This window comes from Arvicola amphibius, chromosome 2 (assembly GCF_903992535.2).
Source record: "Arvicola amphibius chromosome 2, mArvAmp1.2, whole genome shotgun sequence".
NCBI lineage: Eukaryota > Metazoa > Chordata > Mammalia > Rodentia > Cricetidae > Arvicola > Arvicola amphibius.
This window is the reverse complement of record NC_052048.2, coordinates 56,730,730-56,757,038: the sequence shown is the minus strand read 5'-3', so window position 1 is coordinate 56,757,038 and position 26,309 is coordinate 56,730,730. Positions and strand designations below refer to the sequence as shown.

The window sequence follows — 26,309 nt, the reverse complement described above, 5'->3', positions numbered from 1 at the left end:
AGTGGGGAAAATCCCTCCTTCTGTACTCCTCACACCTCAGGCAGGCCCAGCCTGTGCTCCATCCATATCCAGTGTCTACCTGGACCTTGCTGTCTCCACAGCCTTTTGCCAAGACCTCTGCCCCTTTCTGCTCTGAAGCCAAAGTGCCTCTACCTAGTTGCTCAGGCCCTGATCAATGTGTCCGTGTGCAGCAGGTCCGTCTCCAGGGTAAGGGGCACTCCAAGGCTGTTCTAAGTGAGAAAGCTACGGAACAAAGCTGCATCCCAGCTGGGAGTTGGATTTCACTGTGATCCATGGGCTAGCCTCATGCGTTACCTCAACATAGGCCAAACAGGCATATGGGGTGAGGAGATAAAGGAGGGAATGTGTTGCCTCCTGCCTGCCTCCAAGGAATGAGAGCTTCAGGAAGGGGCAGCACCTGTGACCTCTGATCTCCCCTAGGACTTTGCGGCAGTGGAAAGGAATAGCTGAGAACCCCATAGAATTCCCCGTCTGGACAAGATGGTCCCTGGGGGCCCCCTGATTTACCTGAATATCATTCTGGGGAAGACTAGGTTTCTTTTACTTATTAAGGCTGAACAGCGGCTGTGACACATAGCATGTGGCCAGAGGGACATAAGAAAGGTGGTAGCCCCCTCACCCTTCTGGATACAGGTCTGTCTATGCCCTCATGGTATGTAGGCCTCCACCCTCCTCCCTGAGTCCCTCTGCACATGTGGGCAACATGGGTTCATGCCTCCCTGGCTGAGCGCGAAGGATGGTGGTGGGTCAGATCTCAGAACTTCCTTCCTCACCTCAGCCCTGGCAGGACAGCATTGACAGAGCCTGACTGAGCAAAGGTGACCCTGTCACCGTCTCAGCCACTGCAGCCATGTACACAACTGTTCAGAGAAGATGAACACTGTAGCCAGACGTACCTGGCTCCAGTGTTGGGGGACCCTTAGCACACGACTTCCTGCCTGTGTCTCAGTTTCTTTACCAGTGAAAGGATGGTACAGCCTCCTAGGGCTAGCTCACCACAGCTCTGCGTTTGTGCCTGCCTTTCCACCCTGCCTCACAGATAGCTCAAGAGCAAAGCATAAGCCCCTCCCACTTCTAATCCTTCACAGGCCTTCAGGAGCCCACCCCAGCCTTAGGCCTCAACCAGGGGTACTGGCCTCTCCGGTAGCAGTAACCTGGGTGTCCCTCAGTGCCTGGGCAGGCTGCCGATGTGTGAACACTTCTGGGATAGGATTCCCAGCCTGTATTGGTGCCTTTCTGCATTTCAACAGCCATGGCTGGGCCTACATGGGCAGGACCTGCCTCCCTCTGTTACCCCAGCTCGTGGCTCTTTGCTTTTTCCTCTGGACCTTCCTCCTATCTGCTTCCCTTCACGGTCTGGGCATCTAGCTCCCTTCCCTTTCCAGCCTGTCTGCTGAAAACAGGAGAAATCCTGCCCTACTCTTCTAGGATTGGCTTAGATCTTGGTTTAGGCAACAGGAAAAGGATAGCTACTCTGAAAGCTGGTCCCTGTGGATGCCTCCGTCAACTGCCTGGGTCCTTCCCCAGAGTCCGTTTATACAGCTGACAGTGGAACCCTGGAGAACTTATCAGCCTCCCTCTTACCTCCTTGCTGGGAAGCAGCCATTTTGGTTTTTGTATTCAGCCAATAAGCTTCAGGCTTACACTCGCAGCTAGGTGCAGAGCTGGGCTTTCCCAGACACCACCCCTGTCACCAAGGACCTCACTGCAGTGTCCTCCCTGCTGCCTACCTTCCGGCCTGCCTCGTTATTGTGTAAGTTCATGAGGGTACGGGCATTCTGCTTGATCTCCCGGGCATCCACGAAGACCTTGGCGAAGCCGATGCCGTAGCGGATGTCGGCAGAGCAGCCACCCCACTTCCAGCCCTCGTCCCGATGGTACTGGCCTTGCTTCTCCTTGTCGCAGCCACAGTCGCTCAGGTTGCCCTGGGTGCAGGCAGCTGTGATGGCATGGGCCACACCCGCAGCAATAATTGCATAGGTGAAGGCAGCCTCCCGGCTCCCTGGGGGCAGAAGAGCGGAAAGAGCTTTGTAAGAGCTGATCTGGGAGACGCTCCAGTAAAGGCATCTAGGGAGAAGGTGAGATCTGGCCCAGGGGAGAGGCTGAGCACAGTGCAGTGGCTCCCCAAGAGTCACCCAGATATCTCATGCTGACTGTGCAGAGAACTTCTTAGGTGGTGACAATGCTTGGGGCCCCAGTCGAGTACACACTCACTCTCCCGCAATCCCTGACCCCCAGCAAAGCTGGATTGTCTGTGTGTGTGTGTGTGTGTGTGTGTGAGAGAGAGAGAGAGAGAGAGAGAGAGAGAGATCTTCTATCCCATTTCTACCCACTGCCTCTCCCAGTACACCTGATAGAATCTTGTCACCTGTACGCATGTTCACATCACAGAAAAGTGACATTTATGGAACACTGGTGGAGTGCACAGGCTGAAGGCTGACCCTGGGCCATTCGACCCTCTGCCTTGGTCTTGGCAGCTGTGGCAGCGGTTAGAAGCATTAAGGGCTAGTCTTCAAAGCTATAGCCAGTGGTCAGCAAGTGGCACCTATGGAAACAGTATCTCTAGCTCTTGGCACTGATACTGTGACACACTGTTTCGTTTATCTGTCCTCTACCCATTCCATGGCCCCCTTGTTCTACAGTAAGGGGTAGAAAGGTCTGGGCAACAAGATGCAGCCACCAGAAATACTGAGTAGGTGCAAGTGTCGTGCTGCTTCTTAGCCACTTAGCTTCTCTGGACCTCAGTCTCCCCTTTGCCAAATAGGTTCAAGAGACAAGTGTGCACTGCAGGGTGAAGGAGAACAGGATTTGCCCATGATGAGTCCTGAAGGAGCCCGGGGCGCTGAGCTCTTACAACCTGGGGAAGTGAGGAAGAAGCTGAAACCGGAGCAGGCACATGGGTGGGAGAACACACCTCAGAAGAATGTGTTTTGGAGCTGGGGCAGAGATGGCAAGGGGCTGCTGGGGAGACTGAGGAAGCTGGTGAGAAACATACAAGTAACTAGGCCCTTTTGCCCTAGCATCCTGGCCTTCACCTGGGCTTCCCTCGAATATGCTTCATGTGCCACTTGTCCTGTCCCCTCCCCACTGCTGCTTTGGTACCCTGCTTGGCTGGACAGAGCCAGTATTGCTCCCGCTTTCAGGAAACCCACCCACAGCACCCCTATCAAGTTAGGCTTATGTCTGGTTCACATCTGCCACTTACTGACTTCTATGGGTAGTCCCTCTTCTCCAAGACCCGAGTCTCTTCATCCGTGAGCCTGGGATAATGCCATTGTCTACTCAGGAAGGGAATGAGAGGGCCATGCAAAATGCTGAGGCCAGAATCTGGCCTAACAAATGTCTAAAAATGGGATCCTCAGAGTGGAGCCCTTGTCCTTCTTCAAAATGGCAGCTCAACGCTGTGGCTTGCAGAAGAGTACCTGCTGAGTTCCCCAAGATCATAGAGAGGTAAGGAGGAAGCCACCCCACCCCAACCTGGACACCAGCTCACTCCAGAAAACAGACACAAAAGAAACAAAACTCTATGGGATGCATTGCCATCATTGTCAACCCCTCAAGAGCCTGGAGAAAGGGACAGTCAGAGGCAACTGTGTTCCACTGCTTTCCAGCTGTGTGACCTCAGGTGAGGCAGCTGTCTCTCTGTGCCTAATCCCGCCCTTGTTAAAGGGGTGATAACAGCTCCTGCTTTCCTATGGAGGTTGTGGGGAACAGAAAACAATTACCAAGGTTAAATCTGGAGAAAGCGTCCCAAGTGCTAGTCATTACAGCGTTTGCAGAAGACAGAACTGAAGATGAAGGGGTGGCTCTTCATTTTCTTACGCTTACATTTAAAGAAACCGGAGCCTGGGAGTAAATGACCTTAGAGCACAGAGGGGCTCCTTGCTGTCACTGCAGCAGGTGGGAAGAACGATGTTTCCTTTACCAGACCAGAAGTGCAATATGCAAACTGAGGGGAGACCAGGAGCCTCGCCCCTCAGCCTCACCCTTCTCGGGCTTCTCTCTGCATGATGGAACCCTGACACACCTATGCTTCCTGTGGTAACTTTGGGAGTCTGCCTGTCCCCCACTTTATTTCTCTTGATTCTCCCGAGCCACAGCGTTATGTAGGTGATGAGAGTCAGTTACTGAAGACAGTGGCTACAGAGGTGGCCATGGCCTCTGCTCACACATTCCCTGGGGTGACAGAAGGGCAGTCAGGCTTCTAGTTTAAGGTGTACCTGACCAGCAAGGAGTCTGGTGCTGGACCATGCATGGCCTGACCTCCCTGACAAGTTGGCCCTTAGCACCCACCGCTCTGAGAAGCAAGAAGGGACAGCTCCCCTCGCATAGTACCAGTGCCCCTGGTCAGGTGCTGTCTGAACCATGTCCAGTTCTCACAACCAACTGTAACTCCAGATTCACGGGATCTGGTGACCTCTGCAAGTACCAAGCGTGCACACGGTGCACATACATACATGCAGGCCAAACACAGATATGCGTAAAATAAATAAACAAATGACCCCTCAAGTGAGCCAGTGACAGTACCCCACTTTGCAAATGAAGAGAGTGAGGCTTTATAAGGTCTGACCAGGCAGGGGTGGAGCCCATGGCGAACAGGCTGCATGCCTCTCAGCCCATCCTATCTACCACAACCAGAGAGCCAGCACAGCCATTCCCAGACTCTGCAGATTCACGGGGTCACGGGTAGACAATGAGTAACATTTGTGGTGCACCTACTTGATGCCAGACCCACACTTGGCTCTTTGGGGTGTATTCGCAGCAGTCCCAATGTAAGACGCCATCCAACTTTACTGAAAAACAGAGGCTTTTAGAAGAAAAGCAATTGGCTAAAGTTTCCTACCTAGACTAGGGTCAGAACTGAGAGTCAAGGTCTTTGTTGGGCATCATTGTTCCTCAATCCTGCCTTGCTACCCTGCCTTGTCACTACATCTGAAAGCCATGGTTAGGGAGGAGAGGCATCAGCTCTTCCCAGAATGCATTGCTTCTGTCAAGAGACAGCATCTGGTTATCAATTAATACTTGCCAGTTAATACAGGTCAGGCCCTGATGCCCTGAGAAGGAAATGGGGTGATGGCAGATCTAGTAGGGAAGGGTCCTGGAATCTCTTGGTCACCCTGCCGTTCTGCCCACCCAAACTTCCTTCCCTGGATTAGGACTGAAGAGCTGAGGCCCACAGAAACGTTCTGATGTCACAGGCACAAGTACAGCTGGAAGCAAATTGAGAGGTCACATAGTGTCCACCTGGGCCGTTTCTCAATCCTGATGGTCTTCACTCTTCCCAGCACAGCCTGGGGAAGCCTTCACTGGGACGCTTCCTGAGTGCATCTCGTGGTACTTGCAGGGAATCTGCAGATAAGTTCTGAGTGGTTCCTTCAGCTCCCACAGACAGATATGGTAGATGAGGCTTGATGGCACTGCATTCATACAGTTTGTGCCAAGTCTTCAGAAATGGGCTTCTGGCTAGGCTGTGTTCTGAATCAAGGTATTGGTCAACAGATCAAGGCAACCAACTTGTGAGGGGCAGGCTGACTTGGTCACCTCTTCACAGAGGCCCAGACACACGAGCCAACCTGATCTGACAGTGGACTCTAGAATATGACCCACTTTCCTGCAACTCTTGGATCTTTTTCCAGCCTACCTCTCCACCAGGTCTGACACATGTTTGCGAGCAGCTGCCAGCTCCGTGATGAGGAGTCTACACTGAACTATCAGGGGCAAAAGGAAGGTCTTCATTTAAAATTTGGCCTCTGTCACCTAGGCTAAGTATGTGCCCAGTCCCTGCCCTCAGAAAGCATGTCCTAAGCACCTACCGTGTACTAAGCATGGTGCTGCAGGTTGGATGAACTAAGATATGGGATTCAGGTGTGGCTTTGCTTTTGCAGGAAGGCAGATGGCAAGATTGGGTCGCTGCATTAGCTGAGGACCCCGAAGACACGGAACAGTGCAGTGGTGAGATTGGGGTGTCAGGGTTTTAAGGGTCTGTGGGAGTAGAGTCTCCCGGACAGGGGCACCCAGATCAATGTCCCTGTCTTGTGTGGGCCAGGTAAGACAGGGACATTGACGTGAAGGGAAACTGAGTAGGGATCTGGATCCCAGATCTGAGTCCCAGGATCCTGTCTTGGGCAGAGTTATCTCCTGTCCCTAGAGTCAAAGAACAGATCCTCAGAGCCACAGATAAAAGGATGACCTGTCTGAGGTCAGCTGTGACTCCAGAGACTAGACTGGAACCAGTCCCCAGGCCCCCAGATCTCCAGGTCCCCAGTAAGGAATCTCCTCCCTCCACCTTACCCTCAACTCCCAATAGCCACATATCAGAACTTTCTACACAGAAGCCCAGGGAACCAATGCCAGGTGTCTTCAGCTCAGTCTGCATGACAGGGCACTTGCCATCACTATGCCTCAGCCAGTGGGATGACTCTGACCCTACACCCTGCATCCCTGAGCCTCACCCTTCTCATCTGTGAACTGAGAACCCGGGAGGCTGCTACCAGGTTGCCCTGTAGACAAGAGACGCTCCTCCAGGGCTTCTAGGAAAATCTCATGGTGGAGTGGGGACAGCAAGTGTTAGTACTGAGGTGAAGCCAGAGACTGGTCGACGCCCTCTGTGTTCAGCTCTAGAGCAGTCCCACGGGGACAGAGGAAATGAGCCCTTGTCCAAGCTGGCCCCAAAGATTCCATCCTCCGCCCTTTGCGAATGCTGCCCGTGGTTTGCACCGGAATATTATCTGGGTGTATTTACGGTATCTGACTGGAAACCACAGTGTGCATTGCAGGTTTTTTTTTCTCTTTTGCTATTTAAAGCCAATGGGTCAGAGAGTGAGCAGCCCACAGTGACACCAGCAGAAATGAGCGACGATTGGGAAAACAGACAGATGAACAAAGGTTGCTCTCACCAGGCTGGTGTGGTAGCTGCTCACAGCCCAGCACTCTGCCACACAGGAGTTAGGAGGCACTCGGGGCATAACCAGGAGAGTTAAGGGTTAGGAATCATGTGTGGGGGTTGAGTTAGATGGAGAGACAGGAGACGGAAATGGGGAAGGGCAGGTGCCATTCACCCCACTCTAACTGCTGTCCTGCCTCTGCTCTGTCTGTGGGTCCCTCTTCCCACAGAGCCAAACCACAGCACACTGCTAATTGTCCCCCAATGGTCACCATCCGTTTGTTATGACTTTCTTAAGCTTAGAAAGTCCCTTTCTGTTGCTCTGTGAGACAGAAATCATGAATGTATCCAGACAGTTTTAAAGCAAGCCCCGGAGGCCAGTGAACCTAGGACCCTGCTTCCCTGCTTCCCAGCATGGTCAGATGCTGGGCAAGTTAACATGCCTCTTGGGCCTTTGGGTCTTCATTTCTAAACTAGGAATCATGAATAATCTTTCTGGAAAGGAGGCCTGACCCACACCTGGCAGGGATCAGCATATAGCAGCTCAAAGTAGAGGCATTGTTAACCATCAAGTTAACAACATGGCATCTACCATGATGTGGCTGCAAATGTCTCCACTTCTGAGGCCCTTCCTGATGTCCCCTCCCTCTGTTGATGGCCAGCACCTTACCCATCTGCATATTATACTGACTTGAGTTTTCTTTCTCTCCCCTTAGAGTTGTGGCGATCTAGATTATTGACCTATGGAGTCTCTGGGTTGAATGAATGTGTGAAAGGGACTGTGTGTGCAAGGGAGTACACATGTACGTGTGTGCATGAGTGTGTGTGTGTGCGAGTGAGTGTGTATGTGTGCGTGAGTGCATGTGTGCGTGAGTGCGCGCGCGCACGCATTGGACTATCTACCATGGGGAAGCTGGAAAGACCATGTAACAAAAAGCTCATCTCAAAGAATAATGTCAGGAGAGCGAAAATCCAGGATGAACTGAGGCTTGCAAAAAAAAATGCAAACGAGACAAAAAGCCCTTTGTTGGCTGTGTTCTAAGCGAGAATGGGGGAAGAAAAGAGCTTTTGCTTGGGCAAGATGGTGCATTGTTAAGAAAGGCAGAGGGAAAGTGGAGCTGGCCGCCCCTCGCTCTATCTCTCTCCCTGGAAAGGACTTCCCATCCATCCTGCCAAGCAGCCGAACACTGCTCCACTTTTCCAAGCTGTGGGTAAAAAGACAGAGCATTTTGGGGACCTTAGGGGTTCTCATGCAAGGGATATGGACCCAGATAGTCCCTTAGAATAGAGGAGAGCAAGGCTTAAATGCCTGCTCCGGAGAGAAAGGTAATGCATCAGAGTTTCCCTGGCCCTGACGGAGGCGGGTGGACCTGAGGCTGAATCCTAGGTCATGTGTGCCCATCCCTGGAAAAATTCTGCAGGAGGGTACCAAACCGGAGGCCGTGAGCATTTGGAAAGGAATGTGGCACCCCCTGAGCACATGATGGAAACCACCATTTCTTTGTTGATAATGCTGGCGACGTAGCAAATTTCTGTGTGCACAAAGAATGTAATTATCACTCAACCTCCTGATCGAATCTCTTGGACAACTCCCTGCCTGAGCAAAACCTCTGGATGTGATGTGCAAAACCTTTCCATGGGAAATCTGGGAATGATGGAACATGCCTGTAACCCTAGCACTTGTGAGTGGGGAGATGTTTAACTCCATCTTCAGCAACATAGTGTGTTTGAGGTCAGCCTGGGCTAAATGAGGCCATGTCTCAAAACAAACAAACAAACACAACCATATGGGATTCTCCATTTTTTTCTGATGTCTCTCTTCTGACCCTGTCCATCACTCTAGCATCCTGCTGGCCCATCCTCTCTAGAGTCCAGAATCCTGCACAAGTCACAATACACTGCTGAGCCTTCCGTGCCACCTCTTTACGTCCTGCAGGCCAGCCCCTACTTCAGGTGGTCCTGCAGGTGGCTCTGAGTTACAGTCCACACTGCCCTTCATAGAGAGCATGTCAGTCCCAGATTTATCTGTTTCCGTCAGACGCTGGAAGAGCCAGGGACGGACCCATGGCTGACTAGTGTGTTGCTCACCAGTTTTTATTGTACAGAGATCCTGTCTGTGGGACAGGTGAGTGAGTGTGGGGTGGGCAGGTAGATATGAAGGGATCTGAGCCCATAACCATTTAATAGCCGTGAATTTAACCAAACATGCTCCTCGGAAACTGTAAAATCTCATGGCTGCAGGCTTTCGGTCTGAGCTCTTTATCCTGTACCATGCATTCCCGGATACATGTCAGACATGTCTGTGAATTTCTACTGCCCTTGTGTGGAGAGTCTGGCATCCGAGTTTCCTAGGTGCCTTCTGGGAATTGCTGCGGAATGTTGACTGAACAGACCTCATGGGTCCCAATCACATCGGATGCTAGCAGGCCCCTGTTCCGGACCCATAGAAAAGATGTTGGACCCGAGAGGGGATGACCTGAGTGTTGGCCCCAAATCACATTTCGAGTTCAGTTCGCAGAGTAGCCATTCCCAGCATGCAGGTCTCTGCAGCACTTCATCATGGAACAGCTGGGACCTCTATGGCGAGGCTGCACAAGTTTTTAGTGCTTTTAATATACTGGTGGACATATCAGCTCCATCAGAGCAAAGAGTATTACAAGCTAAGTTCCCCAAATCACCAGCCATGAAAGCAAACCCCTCCTGCACAGCATCTGCCAGTGAAGGGCAGGGCCAGGCAGGGTATGGCAGGGACAAGTCTGCTGAGCAGAACTTGGACACAGCTGCTCTTGAGTGAGGCTACAGTCGTCTTTCTTGGCTAGTCAATACCCCTGGACGGCAAGGCAAAGGGAAGATCACTGAAGAGTGAGCACACTGGATGGCTATTCAAATAGGCTTGCCTAATGTACACAGGCTCTGGGTCCTACACTTGGCACTATAAAAACAAAACAGCTGCCATGGTAAATGCCACGGCATCAAAGGACCCAAACAGATACGTGAGGCCAACAATGTTCAGTCTTATTTATTTGAAAATGAAATGCTTTATCTTCCCAGCAAGGAAAATAAAGCACTCACAAGCTGTGTGAGGGACTCCTGAGCATGGTGTTCAGGGCTAGCCTGCACTCCATGGCTCTAAGGCCCTGGGGACATGGGGGGAAAGGAGTGGTCTTCGGGTACTCCATGAAAACCTACGATGTGCCAGGTTCTGGCCTCTACCAGGCCTGGGGGCTCTGCAAGTTCTCAGGAGCCTCAGGCTGGAAGAGATGACTAACTAGAGGTGCATTCTTCCACGTGTCTACACGTGGTAAGTGCCATGAATACAGCAGCCCAGTGGGTCAGGGCCAGCTGTCCCAAAGGAGAGCTTCCTGGAGAAGGTGGCTCTTGAGGGGAACCATGTATAATACCAGGGTGGCAGGCTACTGCAGCAGCTCGGTTGTCTCTCCTGTGTGTGCTGTAGATCCATTCCCTGGTTCAGTATTCTGTGGTGTACCTACGTCTACTGAGCTCATGGTGGTCACCAGTTTTCCATGTGCTGAGCATGAAGCCACGGCTCCCTACAGAGCTCTGGCTGGAGATACAGAGATGGTCCAGCAACAAAGGGAGACTCACCGGCCTCGTCCATCCTCTAGCCACCTGGGAGACTGGCATCCTTATCACTGTGGTCAAGGTCTGTGGCTAGGAGACAGCAGGTAGTTAGGACTAAGGCCTTGAGCTGTCTTGAGCAGCAATGGCATCAAAGAAGATATGGAAAGGGAAACGGTGGATAGGGGTGCACTGCAGGAGTATGACGGGGTGTCTCTAAGGGAGTGGGAAGCAGAGAGATGGAGGGCGTCTGGGGAGTGGCATGTGGGCAGAGGGGACAGCGGACTGTACCAAGAGAGGCCTTGGCCAAAGGAGTAGGGACCTTGTCTGCATTTCTTCCGAGAGCAACAGGAAACCACAACAGAGTTTTATGTGGGGACATCCTACTCAGAACGACACTGATGGCTGCATGGCCTGGAGGGCCAAGCAGGGCAGAGTGCATAAGGAAAGTGACGCTGTCCAGGCACTGACTGTGTGAAGATGGTTTAAACCAGGCGATGAGAATCCGGCAGATTTGGGGACACAATTATAGTCAATGTAAGGATTTCAGGTTAGTGGCCTGATCAATACTTTCTGCCACACAAAAAAATAGAACCTGGGCCAGGAGTCATAGGCAGGTGGATCTGTGTGAGTTAGAGACCTGGCTGGTCCACAGAGTGAGTCCCAGGACAGCTACCCTACCTTAAAACAAAACAAAAAAACAAAGAATGGAACTTGGGGCATGAGTCCCCATTTCCTGAGCTGTATCTCTATCAGATCAGCACACAGGCTCCATGAAGAGGGAAAGGGGATCCTCTGAGATCCAGCCCACCAGGTGCCAGCATCTTACATTCTGTGTCATGTATTTTCTGCTGCCACCTGGCATTGTGGACCACATCAGATGGGCAGAGTGAGAGGAGAAAGGTCCTATGCCCTCCCAAAGTCATCAGTGATATAAGGGTGAGGCAGAATGGAAACCTGGGTGTGACTCAGACTCTGGAGCACATCTAGCTGCCCCAGACAGCTTCCCTGAGGTTCTCAAGTCTGGCTCACACACATCGGCAAATCCCTCCAGCAACGGGGAATTCACTACTAAGTCTCAGCTCTGCCCCAAATCAGCCACGGATGCAACTAACTTTTGTCTCTCTGTAAGACTGGCAGGACAGGGCCACAAGAAAGGACTGTCTCAGCTTCTGGCCACATTTGAGCCTCAGTGAAGAAAAGCAGAGAGTGAGGCTCCCCAACAGTATCATGACACCAGTATTACCATGCCATCCCAGCCCAACGGGAGAACCTGTAAGACAACAGGGCAACGGGCAGAAGGCATGAACAGGCAGCTCAGGCTGAGTAAACACAACCTCCTCCCTTCCCTGGGAAATATAAATCAAGATGGCAGGGAACTCCATGGGTGGCATCCACTCAACCTGGCATGAATGTGGAGGTCTGAGAAGTCCCCTTGGGAAGGCATAGTGGCACTATGGAGGGACAGAGAGGTGGAATCTTCCACCGTCATAATTAAACTCAGCTGAAATGAAGTCATTTCACGGGGAGGATATCTGTTATGATGAATAAAATATAAACCCCAGAGACATGGAAAGCTCTCCATCCCCTCCACATTCACAACAGAGAAAGTTTGGCGTGGGAGGGGACAGGTGGAGAAGGAAGTCCCCACAAGGAAGGACCATCCCTCCTCCATTGGAAAATGGTTCTAATGGCCTAAGAAAGTGTTTTAAGGGGGCAGAGCACTTGCCTAGCATGCTTAAGGCTCTGAGTTCAATCCCCAACACAGAAGAAAAAGATAGGGAGGGGTGGGGCTAGAGCCCTTCTTGGGCCCCCAGAGAGTCTCCCTGGGCCAGGTCTCAGCTTATTAAACATATCACATCCTACACCACACAGAAAGAATCCTGGCACTCACAGGAAAGCTTTACTTGCTAGAACCATCTCTTACCTGAGCCCTCTCCCTGTCTCCTATGACCTTAGACACAGTTCTCTTGTTTTTTCCCACTACCCGTGATCCCAGTGACTAGCTAGCAAGCCCCTTACCTTGCTCTTAGATCCAAACTCCTCTTACCATCTGGGGGTGTCCCACCTCTGAGCCTCTTCCAGCCCTCCAGAATTTCTCTTAAGTCATGGATCGTACCACTGCTTGTTGCTGTAGGCTCAGTTATGTCCCCCCCCGAAACTCACACTGAAGCCCTGATCCCTAGCACCCCAGATGTGACTGCAATCTGACAGAGGTCTTTAAAGGGGTGCTTGGGTTAAAATAAAGTCATTGTTGGGCCAATTCCCATGAAACTGGTATCTTTTTAAAAGAACTGTAAGAGCATCCATGAGGGAAAGGAAGAAGCAACCAAACAGCTTCACAGGCAGTGGTAGAGTGATGCCCTAGTAAGTACAAGGTCCTGGATTGGATCCCCAGCACCAAGCAGGGAAAGCTTATGCAAGTCCAAGGGAGAGGCTTCAGAAGAAGGCAAACCTGCTGAGCCTCGGTCTTGAACCCCAAGCCTCAGGAACTGGTAGGAATAAACACCAGCTATTTAAGCCCCGGTTTTGGCATTTTGCTTCTTTTCCATGAGAGATGCCCAGAGTGAAGTTCTCTCGTGGTGGCCAGCAAGGCACCTTGCCCTGGGATGAACACATGACCCAAAGTCCAGCTTCATTAAGCTGTAGAACCAGAGGAAGCATTGAGGTAGGTCAAGGGTCTTTCCTGAAGTCTTGGACCTGTTGCGGTCCTGAGTCTACAATGACCATCTGGTTGTCCCCATGGCATTGGTGGAAAGCAATGTAACCTCTGGTCCAGCTATTCTGAAGCCAGCACCATCCCTAGTTTTCCAGCTCCTTAGGCATTTCAACAGTCCCCTTTTCACCTGGGTGTGTTGGACTTGGTTTCATTTTCTGCTTCCAAGAAGCCTTGTCCAGACTTGCTCACGGCCTTCTCAGATCTCTGCATGAAAATCCAGACACTCAGAAGGAAAGGCAAAGCCAGGAAGCTCAGGCGGAACAGAGGACCACAGTAGGGATGGGTGGGAGCAGGTGGGAGGAAGGAAGTCTTCAGACCTCAGCTTGGGGAACTAGAAGCTAGCTACCCTGCCTCATAATCTACCTGTGTATTTCTCACATCCTGAGCTGATAACATGGTTGCTCTGCACGCAAGACTGCCTTTCACAGCTTCACTTGCAGCTAGGTGAAGCCATGTGACTAAATTCTAGCCAATGGGCTCTACAAAGATGGGCAGGGTGGAGCTTCTGAGAAGTCCCTGCAAAGGTGACATATGTGCTCTATGGTTCAGAGTGCCAGAGAAGATCCATACGTCAGAGACCTCAGTCCTACAAGGAAAGCTGAAGAATCCGGGGGGGGGCGCGGGTGAGGATCCCAGGAATCCCAAATTTTAGAGATAACAGGCTACTTGTTAACATAAGAGAAAGACTTGACTCATACGAAGTTGCTATTTTTTTGTGACAATGTTTAAGGTACAGCCTATACTTTGGTAGTCATGGTCATAGTCAGAATATCTCAACAGACTCCAAGTCCTAGAAATTCAGGCTTCTTAGACTGGGCTCCCACATCTCCCAGCTCTGGCTCCCACTTTCATTCATGGTACCCCAGCATTGCCACGTTCTGTGCTTCCTCATAGTTTACCTTTACCTGTCCCAACTGGCATGGCTCTAACCCAGACCTTTGTTTCCCAGGATACTGGTGGCATCCCTCCTCCTTAGACCATGTAGGGCTAATCCCACAGTATGTAGCCAGGTGTGTGGGGTGTTATAATCCAGGGGTGCCTCCATCCTGGCCCTCTCTGCTACAGCCCAATGGGTCACAGTGTGTCTGTGGGTTGGCTATCCTCGTTCTGAAACAGAACATTGTAAGAAATGATCTCTGCCCTGGAAGACCCTGACACCCACTTTGGCCAAGTGGCCACTCACTTTTGAAGCTCACTTTATTCTTCATAGTCCAGCAAGGCCATTAGGGTCCTTATACCCATCCTGGGTAGGATGCTTGAGAAGGACAAAGCTGACAGGTGACAAACAGAAGGCTTGGGAGCCTGGGGTTTCAGAGGCTTCAGTCACAGTCTTGGTGTTGCCTGAGCTGAGTTGGTCCTCTCCTCTCTCCTCCACAAGAACACTGATTCTGAGGTTGGCATGAAGGAGGGGACAGGCGGGTGTGAAGAGGATCCAGACAGGGAATGCTGGGAAAGGGGCTCTGCAGGAGGGGACCTGCTTGCCCATGTCATACAGACCACAGGGCCTGACTCTAGTCTATACAGAATCTAGTGACCAAAGTGGACTTGAGCGAGACTACCTGGGGGCAGGGGATGACATAGTCATTGTGAGCTGGCTGGGAGCCCCTGCCCTCCTGGAGTGGGCAGAAAGCACTGAGATAGTGTGAGGCGCTGGCTGCTATGGAGCCAAGGAGCAGGTAGTGGGAGGCTCCCAGAGACTTGAATGCATGCAGAGGATTTGGGCACTGATCTCTAGAGAGGCACGATGGCCCTTAAGAGGAACCAGTAAAGTGTGTTTGGAAAAGAGGATGAGACTGAGTGGCCCTGACGAGGCCAAGGTTTCAGCAACAGGTGGGCAATGGTCTCCTGCTGGCTGGAGTGAACGGCCCCTTTAAAGGGTCTTTCACAGAGTAATACCCTGCTCTGATTTCTAAACTGTTCCCGGGAGCAGCCGGGAGATGGAGCAGCCTGGAAAACTGGGGAAACAGCCAGAATGTGGAGAATGCTGGACTGGACAGGGGGTTTTGAGCATCCCGCTGGAATTGCTGGTGCTAGGGCTGAAGCAATTCAAGGGGACCTTTGCAGCAGAGCTGTGTACAAGCCCAGCCTCAAGAGACCTGTATTGCCCTGTGGCTTGGGGAAGGACACAGTACAGAAGTGGGTCTATTGCCATCTTGGGCCCCTAAGCCTGGACACATAAAAGTGAGACGACATCTCCACATTCTCCCCCATGGTCCAGGACCTCCTGAAGATCAGTGACATTCCATGCTTTCTTCCAATCACATGCCTATCATGATTGCTCTACAAGTTGGATACATGTGTACACATGCTCAGGCATAGATACACGTCTGCACATACCAACCCCCCCCACCCCTGCCAAGCACTACCGCAGAAATCAGATGGATTCGCAGGACTGTCTATGTCACGGGACTAACTACACATGCTGGACCACAGTAGGGCGTGGTGGGGACTGTGGCAGAGAATGGGTCACTTAGACCATACACTCAGGCGGCTGCATTCTCAGCTCAAACTATCATAATGATGCCAATAGATCTGCCCATTTCCCAAAAGAAGATGCAACTCCCTATGATGGGTAAAACACCCCACATTTAAATTGGGACCTCATTTGAAAACACGTTAGATCTGCCAGTGAGTCTTTGGCCCATCTGTTGGTTTGTAGCTTTGTCTGTAAGCAACAAAGTGGCAAGCATGGCTCCCATCTGCAACCCTGGCCTTCCGTAGACGTTAATCCATACACCCACAACATACAATCAGCAAGGGCACTAGAGCACAGTGCTAGTAAAGGGACCACAGAGGGTCCCAAGGGTGGCCCAGAAGGCCCAGCTCAGGGTGTCTGATGATCACATACCCACTTTAAGCTCCTTCCCGAAGACAGTGCGCTCTCCCAGAGCTGAGCAGTTCCAACGGCCATTGCGGAACTGAAACTGACACTCGTCCAGGCCCATTTGGGAGCCTTCTCCTATGACGATGATGGCGTCCGGTCGGCTCTGGCAGATTGCCCGCTGTCTGGGAGCCAGACCTGGGATCTTGTTACAGATGATGCTCGCACCCAGAGCAACCACGGAAGAGAAGCCACTGGAGGGGACACAGATACAGGGGGTGAGACCTGGAGGGAGACTGTGGGTTGCAGGTGCTGGAGGGGGCAACGTCATCTCAGATACTACAGTGGACCTCCCACAGAGCCACGGGGAGGGGGTGAGAGTCTGAGGGAGGGCAGGCCAGAAGGATGACTAAAGATTTCACCTACAAGTCCTCTGAACCTCTAACTGGCCACCAGGATATGTTTGTCCCTACAGAGAGCAATAACACCATGGGACCCAAATTTCAGAGAAGTAATTTACTAGTGCCCAAGGGGGAGGGCCTCTTTTCCATCAAAGCCTTTCTGTTTTCTAACCTGGAGCAAGTTCACACCCCTCTGTGTATCTCAGAGCCATTACTGCTTAGGCAAGAGCTTCTGGTGGGCAGTCTGCGCCCAGAAGGGTCGCTGGGAAGCACATATTGAGGTGCCATTTTTAATATTTGGGAACTAACAATTCCCAGGAGCTGGAGTCATCTGAACAACCCAGGTAAACTTAAAATACACAGGATGGGAGACATAGGAGCCAGTCTTACCAACCAGACTGGGAAACCTCCAGGGGTTTAGGGACATTAATCCTTGGACCCAGGGGGCAGCGGAACAGGTCAAAGTCACTGCACTTACTGGGACCTCCCTCCAATTGCCCCAGAAAGGAGAAGGCCACGCCCTCCTGACCTCCTCCTCCCCCTAGGGTAACAGGGCCCCTAGTGAGCCAATGAGGTGTCCGAGCTCCGAGGTTAAGCTGCTGTTTTCTCCTTCTGCAGTCTTCGGTGTCTCCTCCCCGTTTCTAATTAAAATGAAGATAATACCTAACGCGGCCAGAGCCAGTAGGCCGGACCCGCTTCCTGGATGCTGGATGAGTGGATGAGCGAAGGGCGGCAGTGCACCGGCCAAGATGAAGATTAAAGCAAGTGGGAAAAAGAAAAGCCATCCAGACGCGGGCGAATCAATAACACTTAAAACACACCCGCAGGCAGGCAGCGCGCGAGCCCAGAAGCCGCCTCTTGATCCGCGGTCGGGCTGGAGGCCGCCTAGTCCACTCATCGCACACTTGGTTGCAAAATCCCGTTCCAGAGAGGTGGGGTTGGGGAAGTGGAAAGCCTGAGGGTGGCGATGGAGAAACACAAAGGGTCTGTCACACGCCCCCTGGTCTTGGGCCCAGTCCTCCCCAAAGTGGCGACATGAGGTTCACAGCAGGTAGAGGGGGTGTGTAGAGAGGCAGGTGTGAAATCTACAAGGGTGGCCCTTTGGCGACAGCACCTCTCTGTCCATGACTAAAGCCCCCCACATCTCCCGAATCCTGCCGCACACAAGTCACTTTATAAGTACAAAGGGAGACACCATGTAATGCAGCGCAAGCGGTATCTGGAGCCACCTATTTCCACTTTCTAGTAAGAGCGTTGCCTGCCCCACCTCCAGGCACGCCTGGGCTCCTTGGCTCCTACCCCAGCGACCCCAGGGTCGGGCTGTCTCGCTTCCCTTTGCTGGTGTCTATAGAGCGTTTCTCCTTGGTATCTCTGACCATCGATTGACTATCTGTAGTCTTACTATTTGTTTCTGATTGCTGAGGGTGCTGCCTTCTGGCTTGGGAAGTGGGTCTGAGGGTCGTTGGAAATGGGGCGGTGCCAGGCCTCTGAGAGGTGGTTAATGCTTTTCCAGAGAACGCTCCTCCGCCCCTAGGTTCTTGTTTGCTACCTGGGGAGCCCTGTCTGCAAAAGGGCTGCGCCCGACGCACGGAATTTCTGCCGGGAACCGAGCTCTCTGGGGTGCTTATAGTCCTGCCAGACCTACTGTGCTTGTGGCTTGCAGGGTCCTTGGGAAAGATGACCCTGTGGAGCAGTTAGTCTCCTCTAGAGTCCCAGAGCTATCTGTTTCCGAAGGTTTCCAGACTCCGCGATTCTTGGGATGACCCGATCCCCTGCCCAGGTCTACGGAACAGTAAGCGCTCTGGAGGTGTCCGCTGGCAGGGATCCTTTGTGCCCTCAGGGTTCCCGCACCGCCCACTGCCTCTCCTGAGCTAAGTTGGGCAGCACGCCTCCCTCCCGGACCCAACCAACTTTGCCCCGAGCGCACGCTGGACCGCACGCGCAAAGAGGACGCGCGCGGCGCTTACCCGATCCGGAGGTAGACCATGCCCAGGCTGAGAAAGAGGTGGCCCAGGCAGCGCCGCGCTTTCCGGGTCATAGTCCCTGCTGGTGGCGGGTGCCACGGGCAGGGCTGTGCTGATCCCGCCGGCCGGGCCCGGCGGGGCAATCCACATAGCCTGCTCAGGGGGCGCGGGCCGAGGCTCCCTGGGCCGTCCGTCAGTACGTCGGTCCGCGCTTGGCGCTGGAGACTGTTCCAGAGCGCGGGAGCCGCGGAGCCGGAGGGAGTGAGAAGCGCACAACGCGGGGCGACGCTGCGCGCCAGCGATCGCGGCAAGTGTTTGAGGCGCGGGGACTGCGGGGCGCTGCTGCCGCCCGCCCCCGCCCCTCCCTCTCCGCCCTTCCCCCGCCCGCCTCCCGGAGCGCCCGCCCCGCGCCCGAGCGCCCGCGGGTCGAGGATGTCTGCCCCGAGCGCGCTCCCGCGGTGCTCCTCCGAGCTCGCGGTGGGAGGCGGGGGCGCAGAGCGGAGTTGGGGGTGGGGAGCGGTGGAATCCCGCTCGCCTTCACTAATTCGCAGGTTGAGACCAGCAGGTGCCCAAGGGCCATCCTCTGGGTGGAGAGGATACAGGCTCATTCCAGAACCCTCGTGCCTGGTTAGAGTCCTGTCACACGGGCTAGAAACCGGGAACTGGGGTGGCGACCTCATCTAAAGAACTACTACCACACACATTCTTTTCTCACCCTCGTCTGTGCGAGGGACTGGCTGCAACGAGGGCTAGACGTTCCAGGATCCTCCGGAATCTCGCTACCAGTGGAGACTTGGAATTGGACGGAAGCCCAATGACCAAAAGCAGAACCTGAGAACTCGCGCAGGTGTAAGCTCAGGGCGCTCTCATAGCGACATCTGCTGGATACGTCAGGTAGTGCATCTGGTCTCGTGTCTTCCTGTCCCTTCCTTTGATAAAACATCTCAATCCAGAGAGTAGGGAATATATGAGCCAAGAAGTTTCATCTGAAGAGAATGAGGCTTATTAAGGTAAAGTCAAAGTCAAGCTCAAAGTCACCAGATGGTGAGTAGCCAGATTGGAACAAGGTAGCCCCAACTCTAGTGAACCCCTACTCTTCTCCCCACTTCAGGCCTCCATACTCTTTCTCTCTCTCTCTCTCTCTCTCTCTCTCTCTCTCTCTCTCTCTCTCTCTCTCTCTCTCTCTCTCTCTCATTTACGCTCGTGCTCACCCTTCTTCCACGGAGATGGCTGTTCATGCATGCATGCGCGGGCTACAGACTCCAGCCAGGCACCATGATGAACAGGGTGGATTCAAGGAACAAGGAAGACCTTCCTCTGGGGACAGTGAGGAGACAGACCTTACAGCTCCAGACTGCACAGGCTGATAGGAAGATCACAAGAGAGGGTGATGGGAGAGAGGTTTCTGGGTACTGGAATTCATTTTAGCTCTGAGGAGGTGAGTGGGCTGTCCCTAGCAGGTCACAGGATTTGGACACCTGTTATGGTCGAAACTGAGGGGTGAGTGAGGGAATAGCTGGGGTGAAGAGAATGAAAGCCAATGAGGTGAAGGGAAGAGGGGGGCACTGCAAACCTTAAGGCTTAGCAGTGGTGGACACTGGAGAACGAGCAGGTGACTCATTCAGTGTGTGCATTCCAAAGCACCCTTCGGGTGTTCTGTGGAGACACTGATGGGCGGATGGGAAGGAAGCTGGGCACAGGGGAGCCTGATGAGACTCCCTAATGGGTTCATGGGTGGATGGGATGTTTGGGCTGCAGAGTACTTGTATTGCTGTTTTGAGTGGACCCCAGACTGAAGGAACTGGCTGAGGCTGAGAATAGCCTTGAGCTCCAGTCCTCCTGCTGCCGCTCAGGAGTGCCAGGATTTCAGACTTGTGTGCTTCCACTGTGGTTTATGGGGTGCCCTGGGGTGAACCAAGTCCTTTTCTAATGCTAACACAGTAGTTTCCCTAAGTGAGCTATACCCCAGCCTGGAGTGGTTTTCAGAACAAGGCTATTACATTGTTCAACGATTTTCCCATTACAAGGTGTTCTCTGTGTCCTCCTGGCTTACCTCCTGGCCTGTGATGGCTTCCTCAATGACAGGGGAAAGGTAATGGGGCAGGAGTCACAGGTATCCGTGGTAGAAGGATACATGCCGGAGCCCTGAGCCACCCTAGAGGCTGCTGAGCTGTGTGGAAGCCAGGAATATGTAGAGTCGCTGCAACCCACAGTCCCAACTGAGTGCCTGGTGTCATCCATCCTGATTGCTACACAGGTATGTGAAGGCCCTCCAGATGCCAACAGCCATCCACCAGTCTCCTGGCTTCAGGTTTGCCCCGTTGAGGTATTGTGGACAATGATCGATCCATGTGTCACTCTGTGTGACCTCTCCACCCACGGAACATGCTCTTGTGTTGCTCCTCCTCCTCATCTACAAAGGATCAGACTCTTTCCAGTCTCTTTCATTGCATTTCTCTGGTTTGTCATTTCCAATGCACACCATTGTCATCTTATAGCAAAAGAGTCATTCATGCCCCTGATGTCGGGACACTCATGCCCTGGGAGTGTGTGGGAGCTGTGGCGGTAGCGGCAGAGCAGGCAAATGCTGAGGGCACCTGCTGGGAAGGGGGAAAGTGAAGGAAGAGGAGGAGGAAGACTTCAGATTGGAGAACATTCCAAGGCAGAGGAATGGAGAGCAAGTAGCCCGAGGACGACAGAATAGTCAGGCCCAGAAGCAGCATTGCCTCGGAGCTGCAGCCTGATAAGTCAGCCCTCTGACGGTCACGTCAGTGGGTATAATACGAGGAATGTGATCACGGAGGATTAAATAGCCCCACATCCTCACAGCCAGTAGTAGTGATGGAGCTGAGGTTTGAACTTGGAGAGCACTTGCTCCAGTCGTGGCTCCTACACGACCCCTTTATTCTTCATTGTGTTTTTTTTTTTAAGACAGAGTCTTGTGTAGTCTACACTGACTTGAACTCACTGTGTAGCCTGAACTCGCTCTGTTGAGCTGATCCTCCTACCTCTGCCTCCCGAATACTAGGCTAGCTCTCATACTTACCGAAGAAGGAAGACCAAGGCCACCACAACAGAAGAGCTTGTTTGGGGAGCTGAGATGACTGTGCGGACTATGACAAAGTTCCTGAGATAAATAAACTTAGAAGCACAAAGTCTTGTTTAGCCTGCAGTTTCCAGTGTTTCAGCCCATGGTATTTGGTTCTACTACCTTTGGTCCTGTGGTAGCTGTGTACATCATGAAGGGCCCACTTAGCAAAGGGGAGTGCTGGGGTTATGTTATGGAAGCTGGGACGCAAAGAGGCAGAGAGGGACAGGAAGAGACTGCACGTCCCCTGAAAACTTAATTTCCTCCCATTCGTCTCTATGGTGGTTTGAAAGAAAATGGCTCTCAAAGGGAGTGGCGTTATTGGGAGATGTGGCTTTATTGGAGTAGGTATGGCCTTATTGGAGGAAGTGTGTCACTGTGGAGGCGGGCTTAAGCTTTGCTCGGTGTCACAGGCCATTTCCTGTTGCCTGCATGACGTAGGACTCTCAGCTACTTCTCCAGCACCTTGTCTGCCTGCATGCCACTGTGCTTCCTGCCATGATGATAGTGGACTGGGCCTCTGAGCAGTAAGCAAGCCACTTCAATTAAAGGTTTTTCTTAGAGGAGTTGCCATGGTCATGGTGTCTCTTCACAGCAACATAAACCCTAACTAAGACAGATACCAACCCTTAAACTACCTCCCAGCAGTTGGGAGGCAGAGGATGGCGATCTCTGAGTTCAAGGCCAGCCTGCTCTACATAGTGAGAACTTGTCTCAAATAAAATAAAATAAAAGTTTCTACAACCGCTCAATGATGTCGCAAGCATCATCAGTCTTTGGGAACATTTCAGGATCCCAGCTGTGGCATTGTATCTGGGCTGTCAAGAGCAACTGAGGTCTCTATAAACATGAGTGATCAAATCAGAATATGGGTGGAACATCTCAGTACCTAGGATCAGTGGGGAACCCCAAAGCCCCAACGCCTCAGCCTGATTGACAGATAGCTGAAAAGGGAGTCAGAAAAACTGGAGTGTTCCCCTTACTCCCCTCTTCCCCTCCCTCCTTGTCACCCATGTGTTGAGTGTAGAATGTGTGTGCATGCATGCAATATATGCATGTGAGTGTGGTGGTGGTGGTGGTGGTGGTGGTGGTGGTGGTGTGTGTGTGTGTGTGTGTGTGTGTGTGTGTGTGAGGTATGAGATGCACATTGAATATGGTAGAAGGGGCACTCTGTCCTTCCTCTGTGCATAGCTGGAGAGGGTGCCTTCCACTCTCTTTCCACATGGTAAATTTGTAGCTCACCCTCCAAGACCTGCCCAAGTCTCTCTCTCTCTCTCTCTCTCTCTCTCTCTCTCTCTCTCTCTCTCTCTCTCTCTCTCTCTCTCTCTCTTTCTACTCACCTGTAAAGCCTGCCTCGATCCACCTGACTTCTGTCCTCAGTTCTTAACTTTTTCTTCATCCCTTTATTGAATATCTCTCAGTGATTAAATTGTGCCAGGCTCTGTGGCTGTTATAGACACAGAGGGCCAGGTATTCTCTGCAGATCTTTGAATGAGGCAGACACATCTCCCTACCTAGGACCAGGTCTGTATCTGAAGACATTGTGTTTTATTGTAACGCTCCCTTGGGCTTCCACTGCCCCTGGGCTGGTCTTGGCAGAGTCCTTCCCATCCTAAAGGATGCCCAGGCTCACACCGTCTCCTCCCATTAGAGGATACTCTCCTTGTAACAAAGCTCCTTCCACTCTGATTACACAACTCGCGTTGGGGCTTATGTCAAACCAGGACTTGCTGAAAAGATCACACATCTTGGGTGCCGCTAAGCCTGGGATTTGGTCCCAGTTCTACCTCTTATTAACTTCATTATCCGAGACAGCTTTTCATTTGTTTGTTTGCTGGGTGTGCTCTGAAGCTAGTAACTTCCAGGTCACTTATTCTCTACGGGGCTGAGAAGTGGACACTGAATCTAATCTGGTCCATCCCAGGTCCAAAGCCACAGGAGATTGACTGTCTTGGACTGGCTGCAGATTGTCTTTTGCAGATGCCTGTTAGCCCAGAGTCTCTCTCCCCATTTGCAACCACTATGGGTCCTGGAAAGATTTGTCTCTATGACCCAGAGGGTTCCCTGTTACATCTTCAGGCAAAACAAGCATACTTGGGCAGGAGCACACTTGCTTTTGTGCTTGCCGCCACCTGCTGGAGATAGAAGATATGGTCACCTCAATCCATGTAACAGTTGCTACTAAGGGGTGCTTTGTCTCAAGGGAATAAGGAGAGAGCCTTAGAGTAGGACGCCCCAAATCCTTCCCTAGCTTCTGTAGGCTCACACACTAATACACATTCATGCACATACAATCCCCCACAAGACACACACACACACACACACACACACACACACCCCAAAGGAAGAGAAATAAAGGCAAAACATCATAGAACGCAGAAAACCTTTTATTACTGAAGTAACTGCAGCTGCTGGGGTCCTGTGCTATGCAGACCTCTGATGATGAACGAAGCCGGCTGGTGCTCAGGGAAAACACAGAAAATGTGACAGGGCAGCTCACGGAGAACCTCAAGTAGCAGCAAAGAAGGCCTCTGACGAGATTCATGCTGACATGGGGTGATGAAAAGCACCCCAGGGCCACCCTTAGGACCTCCACCAGGACACTTCTCCCCACCACAGTGGCGGTTGTGTGGCATTACCTTGGCCTGCATGCTGGCCTGTTCCTCTGACCTGACATGAGCGTCACCAAGATGGGTGGATATGACACCAAGGTGATGCTCTCAAGAGCTTGAGCACCCAGCCCATGGAGAATGACAGCCAGAAAGAAGCAGTCGGAAGTGGCCAGAACCACTCTGTTGTGAGGGACTGAGGCCTTCCTCCTGCAGAGTGCACCCAAGGGTCTGAGAATGACTGTGGCCCTGCCCTTTGTGGGACTGTATTGGTGAGGTGAGTGTCTGCACTTTGTGGCTGTCCAACATGCCACCACACTGTGACCACCTCCGTATGGACAGCCCCATTGATATCTGGTGGGAGAACACCAGGCCTCTCTCATGAAGGTGTCTGGCTCTCCTACCCTGAAGTTCTTGACTTCATGTGCTGTCTCTCAGGTTGGGAGCAGGTGGGACAAAGTGATGAGGCCTGCAGACTTCATCCCCACATCTAGCGAGCAGAAACACCTAGAAACCCAGACTCCCATGACAGTCAGATGCCAGCCACTGTGACAAATTATTCCAGGCCTTTGCCTCATAGAAGGAAGGCTTTATTTTTTGGTCTTAGAGGTTTTGGTTTGTGGTTGCTTAGCCCTGTTGCAAGGCAGTTAACCATGGCAAGAAGCTGTCAGGGAAAAAATGCTCCTCTCATGAAATTCAGGAAGCAAGAGAGGGATGCGAAGGATCTGAGGTCCTTCCCGTTCTCTTCTTCAAGGACCTGTCCCCAATGACTTGATGTCCTTCCCCTGAGTCTTACCTCTTGAAGGTCCACTTACCTCCCAGGAGCACCACAAGCTGGGGTCCAACCCTTTGCATGGCCCTTTGGTGACAACTAAGATCCAAAATAGAACCTTCCATTATGAAATATTACTTAATTAGATGTGTTACATTTGTTTATGCTGCATTTGTTTAATGATGTGAAGATGTGTTGCTGCTTCCCCTTGCCTGCCTAAGGCACCTGATTGGTCTAATAAAGAGCTAAACAGTCAATAGATAGGAAAAGAAGGGTAGGTGAGACTAGTGGAAAGAGAGAATAAATAGGAGGAGAAATCTAGAACAAGAGAGAAGAGCATGAGGAGAAAGAGGGGGGCCCACCCGAGGTCAGAAGCCAGGCAGCTGCCAGCAAGCTAAACATAGAGACGACAGGAAACTAAGACAGACAGACAGACAGACAGACAGACAGACAGACAGACAGAAGGGCAATTAGATGAAGAGAAACAGGTTGATTAAAGAAGAAAATGAGCATTAGCCTAGGTCGAGCATTGATAACAAAGAATAAGTCTCCATGTCATGATTTAGGAGCTCGTTGCCCCCCCCACACACACACACTCACAAAAGACTCCTACAACCTTTTATCAAAGGAGAAAACAACTTCACCTCTGCTCTGTGAAACCATGACGTTGCTGTCAGGGAGAGCAACCTGCTGCAATTCATGGTGAACTCCTTGCAGAGGGGACTGAAGTGGTTTGGGCACAGTTTTTCCTCATACAGGTGGCATCAGAGAATGAGAAAAAGGAGAACAGACACTCAGTGCCCTCTTGGTCCCAATCTCTTCAACTCAGAAACGGGGCCTGGCACGCTAGTAGTGTGTCTGCTTCTCCCCAAAGTGCTGTGGTTTTTGGAAAAGAAATGCTCAAATCCCCGAGTGAGACTTTAAAGCATACTTGTTTTCAGGCAGACACAAACCCAACACACCCTCCCAGTGCTTCCATGTGTGAATCTGTGCTTGTGCGCATGGTTGTGAGCTAAACCCACCCCAGAGTCTGCGGCTCTTGGGAAGAAAGCAGATGACAGCCTGCATGTTATACTCTGTCGCCCATGCTGTGGAGGAGTCAGGCAAGTGGAGAGGGCTAGGAGAACTGATTCCTATCAGCACTCAAGGCTTCACAGGGCCAGGATTGAGCTGCCATTTGTCCTGAAGAGGCCAACACTGCTATCAGCCACTTCAAAGCTGGGTTTTGTAGCATTGGTCGCACTTCTTTCTGCTGATTTGAGAGTAGGACAAGATACCATAATGACGAATTTCCATCATCAACTCGATTGCATTTGGAATTAATGAAAATGCAAGGCACTGGGCACTCCTGTGAGGGATTTTTCTTGATTAGGTTATTTAGACCAGGTGCAAGAGGTACCTTCTGGTGGCATATCAGATAAAGGACATGGAAGGAGGAAATGGTTTTGTTTG

The 26,309-nt window shown here is 52.0% G+C and overlaps 1 protein-coding gene across 1 annotated transcript in view; it reads right to left on the bottom strand.

The window, feature by feature from the left end:
• Positions 1-18,462, bottom strand: part of Wnt7a (Wnt family member 7A) — a 44,634-nt gene extending 26,172 nt beyond the window's left edge. Inside the window, exons 1-3 of the mRNA XM_038320517.1 lie at positions 18,392-18,462; positions 16,051-16,277; positions 1,752-2,023 (exon numbers count right to left, since the gene is read on the bottom strand). Coding sequence (XP_038176445.1) covers positions 1,752-2,023; positions 16,051-16,277; positions 18,392-18,462 — 570 coding nt within the window. The remainder of the gene's footprint in view (positions 1-1,751; positions 2,024-16,050; positions 16,278-18,391) is intronic.
• Between the last annotated feature and the right edge of the window lie 7,847 nt (positions 18,463-26,309).